Below are 13,557 nucleotides of genomic sequence, written 5' to 3' on the forward strand. Positions count from 1 at the left end.
CACACACACACATAAAGTTTTAAGAATATATATAATTTTATCGATTACGTCACACTATTTCTCTATGATAAATATGAAGATATAAACTCAAATCCTCAGAGAGAACTATTTGAATCTCAATGTAATGCAATATTTAGTAGCACACAATTTTTACAAGTTAAAATTTGAATTAAACGAATCTAATAGGAACTCTCGGGGAGTTCGCAATGAATGTTGTTGTATGAGACCACAGAAAAATTTGTCGGCGATAGATTCGAGGGGAATAGTTTTATCGCGGTTGCAGCCCTGGTTACGAAAGGCGAGAGAGGTAAGGAGTATTATAAACGACGGTGCCGATGGATTTACCGGGAAACAGCTGGCTAAAAGCCACAAGGGACTCGCTGCATTTGATGGTCGCCGTGAAGGTGGACGTGTTCTCGGGTGGGCAGGCCCTCAGCATCATCTTCAGGGGTAGTTGGGTCGTTTTCTGAAGTACGCGTAGGCTCCCACGATCCGCAGTCTCGTAGCTCGCCGTGATTCTCACGTCCGATGACATCGCCGGTAAATCCGCCGTTGGGTAAATCATTGCGCGCAGAACGTGCCTGTCACCTTCGCATTCGCATGATCAATTAGCGAAGTGACATACTTAATGAGTTAGCCGCCATTATTGACATTTCTATCACTTTTGATTATAAGAAATAGAAAAAATAAAAAAAATAAAAGTATCATTGCGTGAAGGATGACGTATCTTTTTCCAACGGTGTCATTCTATCTTTCGCGTTTTAATTTTATGCTGAAACTGCTATTTTCTTGTTCGAGTCTTTGCGCCGTAAATATGTAACTTTACGTGACTTGCTTACAAAGGTTGGTAATAACGTGGCGATCCTTGTCGGCGACAAATGGCTTCGTGACGTCCACGCATACTTGAACATCGCGAAGCGTCATGTACGTGGACAATTCTATGGTGATCCTGCACATTAAATTACGACCCTCCGTGTCGTCCTTACTGTCGTCCTGGTTTCCGCGTGGACCGGGTTCCAGATCCGCAGATACGGCCACGGATATTATCAGCTCGGCGTCCATGGTGACGTCACTGAGCTGATTGCCTTATAATTTCGATTATAAGATAATTAATGTCCGTAATAAAAGTCGATATATTCACATATATATTCGGTTCTTATTATATTTTAAGATTGTCTTAAGTAACGTCTTAAGATGCTGATACAACCCTCTGATTGGATTTGTGACATCTTAAGATTGTATTTATATAATACGATATTATAAGACGATCTTAAATACGTGAATCGATTATAAATACCAGCCAGAGACTAAATTTTAATTGTAGGTAATTTGGACTTCGAAGAGATTCTTGATGGAGAATTCTTATTCTTTGTATCGCTAATGATTGTTTTAGGTATATTGATGATTCATACCGGAAGCTTTATTTTTCTTCGCTAATTTGCGCAGCTCTATGAGCTCATCTTCAGCGGCCACGTAATCGTAACCGCGTCGATGCAGAGGAGGCGCGATAAATAACGACGGTTCCGAGCCCAAGTAGCAAGCCTCCAGCTGGCCCTCTTCGGAGAGAACGACGATCACTCCATCTAAGTGCTAAAAAAAGAAATATTAAACTCTAGATTACAGTTGCGTTGCAAAAGGAAAAATCGACCCCAAATTGGTCAAAGAAACTGTAGATAAAAAAAAAAGGAACCGCGGGAGACCTGGAATGGCCTGTATCATCATAGTTATTATCCTGCGGATGTGCAAAAGCAATATGAGAGCTAAATTAAAGACCTTGCTCGTAAAAGTGATCTGACCTTTCAGATTAAAAGTTAAAGTAATCCGAGTACGGTGGTACATACTTTTGATCTTTCTACCTATTTTATTACTAATTATAAACTATATTTCTCTTCATTTTAAAGAAAAGCGCATTAGATCGTTTTTTTTTTTTTGGTTTTGCGTGTGAAACACTTCAGTTCGAACGCTTACGGCAGATTCTTTTCATAACAGCAAGCTAAAAGGCTATTTCTGCTTTTGTCATTGCGCGAGATAAGATAAAAATAATCATTCGTCGCTATTTTCATGCTGGCGTCCGGCTGATTTAGGCGTTTTCTAAGCGTTTTCTCGTGTCGATACAGCTGTCGGAACAGCTCCAGTTGCCGCGACGATAGTTCGCTGATTAACGAACCGGAGTTCTCGGTATTAAGCTAATTAGCCAGCAATTCGCGCGCTCTGTGTCCTCCGGAAAGACAACAATGGTAACCTTGCTGGCCGCGTGCTAGCTGTGGCAGGACGATAAGATAAAACCAGGGTGATAATTGCCGACTCCTCGTCCTTCCCTGCACTCTTGCGGTTTTTTCCTTTCCCGGTCTTTTATTGGCGACGCCGATGTTAAAAGCCTTGAACGTTTCTTTCGATCGTCATTGCCATGTTAGCTCTTCGCTTTTATCTTCGCTTCTTCTTTTCTTTCTCGTCTTGCGGTTTCAAAAATGAGAACAATCCGTAAGATGGTCAAACGTGTTCTCGGGCAATTTGATTATCGTTTTATGTCGACATTTGACACGGTCTTCACAGACAGATAAAAGACAGAATATAATTGTAATCTGTAATTAACTTTTTGAATCCATAGTGAAAGACAGATAATATTTCCGTCAAATTTTTAGGGAAAAATTTGCTTTCATATATCTGTATATAATTGTATGTACATTATTAAATTTCATCGAGATACATTTTGCTTTACAATGTCTAGGGAATCTTAGGAGGTGAAACAAAATGTATAAGTTTCACAAGATTTGTCGTTATAGAGGCTCAAGATTGTTTTACTCTTCGTCAACTTCTTGAAAATGTGAAATAGAAGTTACATCAAAGAGGCTTCCGATAACAAGGACACGATAGATCTGTGCCTGACATAACGTTGTCAGAGAAACAACGGCTGGCGGTGCCGATAGTGCGACACGGAAGAGGATACACTGATATGGCGAAGGTCTCGGCTCGCTTCTTTGTCAAATGTCATCGGCTTTGATTGCGGACTATCGTGGTGAATGTATGTAGATATGCGCTCCATCGAGGTCTTCTTTCTTTCTTTCTGTCTCGTTCCCTCTTCTAAAAGGAATTCTCCCATATTTTCTACCGATGTATCACTATACAATATCCGGATAAGACAACCTTTCGAAAACCGATTATTTTTTGATCTCAGTCTTTTCTCATTGGCAAAGTTGCCTTGTCAGATACAACATATCGACCCATTTGTTACGCTGCTATACCGTTTCAATGCCATTAGAAATGAAATGGTAAAATAAAAAATCTGGACAGACCAATAGATTATCAATATGATCTTTGCTACGAACTTATAACCGAAGTTTCTTTTTTTGAAAAAAATATATCGATTGTCATGTGTATAATATTATTGCTTATTGCAAGATGATTAATAACAAAACAATTATTTATCCATTGTAAATATATAACGTACATGAAGAAAAGTGTGTGAAGGATTTGTAATATAATATTAAATAATTTAATTAAACTTTTAGTGTAACAATAATTGACCGTACTTATTAACAATAGGAAACTGTTACGATATTAGATCTATTTCAAATGAGCAAGAAAAATTATTTGGTTCCTTTTAAATTTTCTTTCTCAAATGGCGCTTTGTACGGTATAATATTTTGAGATGCCGCATCGAGCAAGAATACGAATATAGGCATTATGCAATTGATTACCTGAAAATGCGCTCGAGTTACAGCAACCGGAGTAAAAGGTAACTGAGCTGACCACCTAAGAGTCGTGCCCTCGTAAATCATCAGGGTGTTCGTGTCAGCGATTACAAGCACCATCAGCTTGCCATCCGGTTCTGTAAGTATCGCGCTCAATTAACACATTTATCTTCTATTCGTTAAAACAATTAATTAGGCGTGTCGCATCGCGCGTCAACTAATACTAGCCCAATCGGTTTTCTCTAATTTGTTCGTCTTATCCTTGTTTTTTTCTTTCTTCGAGGAAAAAAAAGTGTGTTTTGATAAGATGAAAGTTTAATATACATTTTTCTTTTTCTTTTTTTTTTTTCTCATCAAGTTCCTAAGTCCGTCGTCAATTACCTATCACGTAAGGTTGAAAACAGAGTGCCTTGTACTCGAGCCTTTTCGAGTATTTCAGAGTGACGCAATTGTCTTTCAGACAATACAGACTTTTCTCGCCGAGTATGAGAATCCCGACCTCGAAGCTGCTCAAAGTAACGGCATCGATATCGAGAACGGCTTCCCCGATATTGTAACTCCAGTCCGGTTCTAGATTCTTCGATTCTTCCGAGCGATCCTTACTGCCAAATTCCGCCATACTCTTATATCTGCGCGAAACATATACAGATTTACGTAAAATCTCATTTTGTTTACTAGTGTAAATTATATAAATTACGCGTCACATTTTGAAAATATGAGAAAGTATAGATTTCTGAAATATTTTTTTTTTTTTTGTATTATCTGCTTTTATCGTCACAACTCTCCGTGGAGAATATAAATCAAATTATTAATCATTTTGATAATTATTTGCAAATAATTAGGGACAAATATTAAAGAATGTAATATATTTTTCTCATTACAAGTTCTAGAGTGACTTTCTAAATCCTTTAATAATAAAAAAAAAAACTTTTCTTCCATTATACTGTTGCGAATCTAATGACAGTGAACTGTACATCTTTCGTCCTCTCAGCTCATAATCCTGAAAGACGAGGCTGTAATCCGATATATCGCGGCCGTGTTATCTGCACACCGGCAGGTGTTTATTGACGGGCTACTTGGAATGGCACAGTGGAACAACCTGCCTGTAGCATTCGAGGATCCATGAGGAGCTTGGCGTTACGAAGATGTCGTTCCGCGAAACGTAGACGATCGGCTCTGGCAGCAACCGATTCCTGAGAACCAGGCTGAAGGTGGGAGTCTCTTGCTCGTAAAAGAGAAGCGTGCCATCCAGGCACTGGACGCAGAGGAAATCTCTACCCCGCACGCCGCCAAACGGTCCCGTCGTCAAGGACGCCGGAAATCGCGGTAGCGAATGCTCGTAAGCAATTTCCAGGTCGCAATGGTCCCCTGCAAGAGTAATAAGATAGAATGATTAAATTAAATCAGTTTCAGATAAAAGCTTAAAATTGCTAATCGACATTGGAATAAGAGAAAGTAAAATTTCTGAATTTTTCTGAGTTAGTAAGTTTATTTTACTGTTTTAATTTAATCAAGAAGAATCGATGCATTTAGGCCCAGTTCTATTAATATAAAATTTACTTTAACTTTGATTGAATTTTAAGAATTAGAAAAAAAAGTTAGAATTAAAAAACGATAAGTTAATCCGAGGGTTAAAGTTAATCTTACGTTAGTGGAACCTGAGTCTTAATCTCGTGATGAACCACTTTTCAGATTTATCATTTTTCACTATATTTATAATTTCTTACTTATTTCAAAATTTTCATAAGTTTACAAATTTATTAAGTTCTTGCAATGAACTTTTTAACAAAAAATTATGTAAGTTTGTCGCCAATTGTAACAACATTTTTATTCTTTATCCATATTCTTTTTCGCTTGTGCTTATTGGAATTATTAGGTACATCAGAACGCGGCGCTTAAGAATCCATTTATCACGTATTACGTAATGTTTATGAATACTATTCGAAGGAATGCGTTTCTTGAATTTTTTTAATCGCAAGGACGACATTTGTCAGAACTGGCAAGAGTCGCCCCGCATTTTTGCCACAGAGAAACAGTTTTTACTTTGGCATTAAATCAGGCCGATTATGTACGCTTGTAGACATGTGTGTATATATCGCAGTTAATTGAAGAAATAAATATGCGAGACGGATGTGCGAGCTGCGCTAGACGAGCGGCTCGAGACGGCGAACAATCGCGATTCCTGTCTGTATATAGGTCAGACCGCAATTCATCGTGGTCGCGTTTGAACGTCCGGACGAGAGCGATCAGTGTTTCGCTGAGTATATACATCACAATGGCAGTGTTATAATGAGTGTGCCAAAAAAAATGAGCGCAAAATACAGACAAATACGTTCCCTTTATTCGGGTGACGTAAATAAAAAAAAAGCAAAGAAATAATTGAAAATAAAAAATAGAACAATAAACAAATTTAAGTGGCTGGAATTTAAAAACAATATTATAAAGAGCATATAGTACGCCACTACGCAAAGTCTTATGAGCGAAACAATATATAGATTTGTTAAATATAAAAAAAAAAAAAGAACAATTTTAAAATATATTGTATTAGGTTTCGGTCTTAATTAAATCATCTTCAGTATACATATAATAAATAATTTAATTCAAACCAAGATGTTATCGCAATTATCGCGCTGGTGTTAAAAAAAATAGAAAATCTAAAGTAAAAAGAAATTATTATATTCTTATCACACATTGAAATTAAGGAGAACAGAGAGAGAGAGGGGGATAGAGGAAAAAGAGGAGAATTGAATATTTTTATTTGAAAATTATATGAGAGAAGGGAACGAAAAAATAAATTACAAGTGTTAAAACCTTCATGACGCAAATAAAATCCTATTTTTAACCAAATGGATAAAATGTTACAATTATCTTTGTTTGGACATTAATTAATATACATATAAAATGCCTTAATTTGAAGAGCTCGATTTCCTGTTTCGTTTCATCACGGAAAATATTTATTAAAGAAAGATTTTGCTAGGAAAATGTAAAGATAATATGAAAATTGATGGCGCCTACTTGGCGTCAGGAAGTAGACGCAATGTCTTTAATGATATTACGAAAGAAGTGAATCAGACAGTCGCAACTTATACATGTGGAAATAACTAGCGTGTAATTTGCGTTTTCTCGTGTGAGCGTGCGATCGGGGCGGAAATCGGTTGTGGACGGTTTTTCATCGAGGGAAATAATCGTTCTCGCTTTGCGTTCCGCGCCCGCCCCGCCGGGAATCGCGCGCTTCACGCATTCGACGACGGTAACGCGTTCGACGTCGTAACGGCGCTCGCGAATTATTACGAAACGCTCGGTTGTTATTGCTGCGTCTAATATCGGTTGGACTTAACGAGATACTAGCTCGAGGCGCCTCTCTCAATCCTGAATCGAGGCTGCGAAAGCAGTCTTTAGCATCGGAACGACTGAACCGGGCATTTTTACCAGTAAACGGTTTTATCAGCCGCAAAGACTATTTTTAAGCGGCAAAACAAACTTAATTTTATTCCGATTTCATATATATTAATAGTAGAAACTGTAAAGGAGGAAAAACGATTTTTCATAGATTGTATATCAAATATTATATATAAAATACACGTAAAGAATTTTTCATAATAGTACGCAATATAAAGTATAAGAGTTGATATTTTTTATAAACTATATGCGTATATATAATACGGAAATTATTTTAAATTGTAACATTATTATACGTTATATTTTACCGTAATAGTATTATTACATCACATATTAGATGAGGATTGTGTAAGTTTTTAATGATCAAATCTATATTCCGATCTACGTATTTCCCTGCGGCGGTTATGTGATTTTCCACATTATGTGTAGAATCGCGTAGATTATTAATATTAATGGATAAATGTTCTTCACATAGCGTTCTAGGGTCAAAATAGTCTGATCCGACTCCTTGATCTTTCAAAGACGTTTTAATTTCAAATTGCACGAGGAAAACCTGCACCAGTCAAGGCGGAAATTGAAAAAAGTTTTCTAGAGTTACGTAAATCGCTGTAGACGGAGGAAACGTCGAGAAGCGCGCTATGACGTCGTACTCGAGTACATCGTGTGTACTCAAGTTTTCGATTGGTCAAGATTATAATGAGCGAAACGCTGCGCGATGCGTTTTCGTACTTTGATACGCGATATCGTACGATTAGGCGATTAGCACAAACACGCATAAGCCCATATTTATGCTTCACATTCAATGCTAAATACATTTATGTATTTTATTTCGTACCGTATAAAAAGAAATTTTAATCCTGAAAGAGTCCGATAAACGAATGGGGTGGATAATTTTTAATATCAGACGTAATACTTTAATTTTTGGAAATAATACGACGCCATCAGAAGTTTAATATTTTAAGTTTTCATTATTTTCTATGAAAAAAAAAAAAAATTAATTTCTCATCTATCGAGATGTTGCGGGGTATTGTAATAAAATCGATATATTCGTCAAAATTTGAAAGTTAAATTACAGTTTCATTTAATATCGATTTTTCTCATGCAATGCGATAAATTGCTTCTCAATTTTCTCGATCTTCTTGATTTCTATACATCTTAATCCGCTTCAATTATGAAGACTATTCGCAAATGGATGTTATACATTTTTGTACAACAACAAAAAAATGCGGTATCAGCTTTGCAACTTGTGCCTTGTTGATATCGCACGAAAATCGTTCCGAGACATCGTCGACGGGGCGCGCGCGCGTTTCCATCATCGCCGAGGATTTTTACGCGCGGGAATAATTTAGCGCGCTTGTGATGCTCGTTAGCGGCACACCGCTCGCGGTTATTTTATCTACGAGCCATGGACCGGCTCTTGGAAGACAGGTCTATGGGATGCAGCTTCAAACCCTGAGGGCTTCTTCAAGACCAAACGAAAAATAATTACACGTTCCCCGCTTCCTAAATATATAAATTACACATTGAACTCAAGAATTATAATAGTAGTAACAATATAACGATAACGAGAGCAACAAAAATTTAAGTACCTACACTTAAAAAGAATGATGTATCAACGTTATCTTAATTGAAAACAATTTTGTTCACAATAGCATCATTAATGAAACAAATACTTCCTCTTGTTTTGGTAAAATTTCATTTGTTTCATTAAACCTGCTGTCAAATCGACGAGATTATTTTTAATTAAAATAATATTGTTGAAACAACATCTTTTTTTCCAGTGTCTAATAATGACAACTATGTTAGTAATTGTAATATAATTAATCGTTGTAGTCAATAATGAGAGATATTAATATAAGGTGATTACAAGACATGTGTAATGAAATAAAAGTACATATATACATGTAATGCTCGACATGTTCTTATCCGTATATACTTGTTTGTTGAGGTTGCAAAATCTAATTAACGAAGCATATTTAAGTCAGGTTTCTTGCGAGAATTCCAGTCAGACCTACACACGAGGTCCTCACGATCACTCGATCTTATTAGTCGTTATATAGCCGTGCTGGCATCTCTTCCGACGGCTGTTCTATCGCACGATTAATGTTTTATTACCATAATATTGAAATTAATATTCCGATAACACGCGGCGTACTGTGATTCTGATGTCCAATTAAAAGAAGAAAAAAATGATAACGGAAACTACAGACTTCCTTCAGTGATAATTGCTTAGTTTCTACCTTTGTTAAATGTAACGTGCACATCTTCAAGTTAAGACGATGAAACAATGATTTGTTTACTATACGGAAAGAATACGCTAAAGTATTCTAAGGTATTAACACAGTATATCTAAAAATTTGGCTAGATACAAATAAAAAATAATTTTGTTAAACTATCGGAATAATTATGTAAAATGTTCTAGTAAATTGTTGCTAAAATGTCAAAACTTTTTGCAGTATGCTCATTATATTTTAGCATCCTACACAATTAATTTAATGGTCCAACGAAATTATTTTTAGATCTGTATCTAGCTAAACTTTTATATATTTCAGCAAAATTATAATTTCCATAAACACACCACTCTTTAAAAAACGTATTATTTAATAATAAGAAGAAAGATAATTCATAATAATTAATAAGAAAAGACTTATACAGTTAATTATTAAATTAACGGTGAAAAGTGAATTATACTAAAAATGTGTTTGGATACATTTTAATTTGTTACGGTTTAATATAATAATGTATTCTGGTACAAACCGTGCTCAACGGAGCCTTGACTCAAAATTATGTTGTAAATGACAAGTTTTTTTGATGTCAGTATCGCGAGTCGTGTATCTGGTGAGCCTCTGAAACAGATCAGTATCGATGTAATCGATAAAAATATAACATTTAAACAAACGATGTTGCAAAGTGCATTTATTTAATTAAAAATAATTTTTAACAGAATAGCTTTGAATTTTAAATAATATTCTGAAGTTCTAACAAGACATTAATAGATAGATTTCTTCATATTTATTTTTAACGTCTGTGTAATTTATCTAATTTTATTCACAATTATATACAAAACATAATTTAACATATTATTTAAAAATATCATGCGTGTATATTAAATTGGTAATTTTAGGCATGCATATAAAACGAATCCCTGTAAAATTTTATAACAATCTATTTATTTTTTTCTTTAACTGTTACATTTTTTTCAATTTTAAATTTACATTTCTATAGATTAAGTTCAAATTAATTTTGTTTTGTTGTAACTGATTTTAATTGAAATTATTTCTTGTTGTTCTGGCTTTCACAAAAATCTTCATCACAAGGCCATGCATTCCAGAGTTAAAAACGTGCAATTCTTCACGACGTCAATAATCCTTTCACTTCACAAATCTCACGATCTCACTTACGAGACGAATTTGCCCGCCTTCATGTCGACGATACAGTCGCTGATTTGCGTCTCGATGATCAAGTCCGAGGACTTGTAACCGCTCGGCGACTTGGTCTCCTCTATCCATTGCGAGAACGGGCTATATATTCGGAGGTATCCGCTGTGGCTGCCAATGACGATGATGTCCTTTCGATCAGCGCCGAACAATGGCGTGATCAGCAAGCTGTGCTTATCGAAAGATTCATTCACTCCGCATTGCGTTCTCCACCATTCATTTGTCTTGAACAATGACATTTCCGATACGCTTCAAGTATTCGTCGGCATCGTGACACGGACAAGGACAAAATGCAACTAAACACTAGGGGTTTACACGCCGATGGTTGCTATGACAATATTGACGACGCTCCGCCACAACAAGTCAGCGTCTCGACGCTTGAAGCTAAAACTAATCGAAGACGCAACAAAATTGCGGTGTAACTCCACATTATCTAAATATCGTGAATGTCGAAGTATATGCGTATTACAGGTATCAGCAAATTATTGTATACGCAAATTACTGTCTAAATGGCACATGACTTTCCTAAGTTTCAAAACGGGTCTATGATATGTTAAAGAACTATACTTGCTTATTTAGCATATTTAATTTCCGCAGATTCAGTGACTTATTTTATTGACTTAGAGTTTTTAATAACTTTAAAAGTTTTGATTTATTTAAAAAATTTAATTGATTAAAAATATTCAATTTCCATTCAGCTATCCGCCTTTTTTGGCTTATAATTTTTAATATTTCAAAACCTTCGATATTTTAAAGAATTGTAATTGTTTCAGAATATATATATATATAATCAATTCGCGCAAATTTAATAGCATTTTCTGGCGTATATTTCTTAATACCTTCGCATTAACACTTCAATAAATTATAATTGCTTATAATGATATTTATTTCGTACGAATTCAATGGCTCGTAAATTTCTTTAGGTTAAAATTTTTAATAGCTTTGTAAAGACAAGAAATTTATCTTGTCTTTTGATTCTAGATGTTAAATGTAATAATTTAGTACGATATAATTTGTGTAACAATTCTGTAATAACACTATTCAACACCCGGAAAATTTTTTTGCGCTGGATACAATGTGTCGTTGGCAGAATTTGCATAACAGGATTTTAAATAAAATTGAGATAAAAAACCCGATGAGAACACGTAGTATCCACGTGGAATCCATATATTTTAACTAACCGTGACTACGTCACGGATTAAAAATTTATTCACATAATATCCATACATGGTTGACATTTCTTTGCCAAATCGAAATCAATTTTCATCGAAATTTTGAATTGTGGATTCTACGTAGACATTTCCATATAGATTGTAAGATGTAGATTGATACTATGAGGAATCTTGTAGGAAAAATTGATTAGAAATATCGATTGGATTTCCATATGGATTCTAGTACCGTTTTTGAGTGGACTGTCACGCGATTGTTAGAATTTTGAACATTTTTTTAATAACAAAACCTGTTTCTAAATAATTTCTAAATAAAATGTACATCTAAAAATTCAAGAGCTTTGAAATAAATTTTAATTCATGATCGCGTACGACTTATTTTCATTAAGGTATAACTATTTGAATTTTAAACTTTCTGTACCTATAATTACACGGTTTAATAAAAAATTATTCTTTTTTCTCTTTGAAATGCTATATTCGATCATACGCTTTATTATTTATAAAAAATAATATATACTTAGAATAAAAATTATAAGGTTAATATATTGAAAGACATAATTTTTCATATAGACGGAGTGTGATTATTAAAAATAAAGATGTATTCCCATTACAAAAAATAATCATTAATTGTTCACTTCATTTTGGTCAGTTTATACGTTAATGAATTATAAGTAATAAATTATTTTCTAATTCTGCTGTATAATTATATGTAAAGTCTAAAATTTAAATAACTATTAATAAAAATAATAAGTCGTATAATCACATCTAAAACTCATTTAAAAGTATTTGATTTGTACTTTTAGATGCCGTAGATATTATTATTAGAAATAAAATTTTTTTTGTCGTTAAAAATGTTAAAAACGATTAAATATACCATCCATACATAGAATTTACAGTAATATTGTTGCAAAATCTCTACAATATTGCTGCGAAGGCATTTTTTAATTCATTTTATCTTAATTTATTGAAAATTACGCAAATTTTGTCAATGGCATGTGGCATTGTGTTCAACACGAGAAAAACCTTTGGAAGATGTACTGGCACTTTGAAGAGAAAAAAAAGTAATTTGTTTGTTGAACAGAGTAATTTATAATTATGTAATAATGTAATAGAAATTTAGATATAATTTAATTTAACAAGCTCATATTTGTATTGTGTATAAACATAATAGTATATCTAATAACTCATTTTTGGTGAATGGGAAAAAGGTTTTATACCACAATAAAATACAAAGTCTATCTTTGTAGATTTTATTACACAAAAACTATGTATATATATAATATAAATAAAATATATGCACTGTTTAATTCAAAAATATAAATCACGATTATTCTTTTCACGATTAGTATATTTGTCGTATTTGTCAGTAATATATCTGCTATCCACATAATGTCCAGCTGAAAATTATAAATTCGCAGGATTCATACAAGGTGAATCAGAGTCGTTGAATCAACTTTTTATCCCATGAGAAAATCATCGACTTCATACCTTATTGAATTATAATGAATGCAGTCAATTATTTTCTTAGGGTAAAAAGCTGGTTCATCCTGTATAGTCTGATTCATTCTGTATATTCGCGCGAAATATAATCATATTTTTCTCATTGCGTAAATTGATATAATATCTTGTCAGCAGATGTCACTACAGTATTCAATTTCTAAATGACAACAGTTGGAATGATAGATTTCCATCTGCTTTAAAAATTTAAACAAAATATTATTTGTATATGTATATAACAATTAATAAATTCATGGTAATTGAAATAAAATTGTTGGAGAAGCAGACATAAGGGATTTGTCATACAAAATAGAATGAATTGAGAAAACGCATAATTAAATTTAAACGTATAATTAAATTTAA

At 34.0% G+C, this 13,557-nt stretch overlaps 1 protein-coding gene across 1 annotated transcript in view; it reads right to left on the reverse strand.

Annotated features, from left to right (window-relative positions):
- Positions 1-11,064, reverse strand: part of LOC108747645 (protein PTHB1) — a 15,614-nt gene extending 4,550 nt beyond the window's left edge. Inside the window, exons 1-8 of the mRNA XM_018485241.1 lie at positions 10,493-11,064; positions 9,849-9,937; positions 4,796-5,060; positions 4,074-4,321; positions 3,699-3,829; positions 1,413-1,590; positions 840-1,085; positions 346-588 (exon numbers count right to left, since the gene is read on the reverse strand). Of these exons, the coding sequence (XP_018340743.1) occupies positions 346-588; positions 840-1,085; positions 1,413-1,590; positions 3,699-3,829; positions 4,074-4,321; positions 4,796-5,060; positions 9,849-9,937; positions 10,493-10,767 (1,675 nt within the window). The 5' untranslated portion in view covers positions 10,768-11,064. The remainder of the gene's footprint in view (positions 1-345; positions 589-839; positions 1,086-1,412; positions 1,591-3,698; positions 3,830-4,073; positions 4,322-4,795; positions 5,061-9,848; positions 9,938-10,492) is intronic.
- Between the last annotated feature and the right edge of the window lie 2,493 nt (positions 11,065-13,557).

The sequence above is a fragment of the Trachymyrmex septentrionalis genome, unplaced genomic scaffold, assembly GCF_001594115.1.
Source record: "Trachymyrmex septentrionalis isolate Tsep2-gDNA-1 unplaced genomic scaffold, Tsep1.0 scaffold20, whole genome shotgun sequence".
NCBI lineage: Eukaryota > Metazoa > Arthropoda > Insecta > Hymenoptera > Formicidae > Trachymyrmex > Trachymyrmex septentrionalis.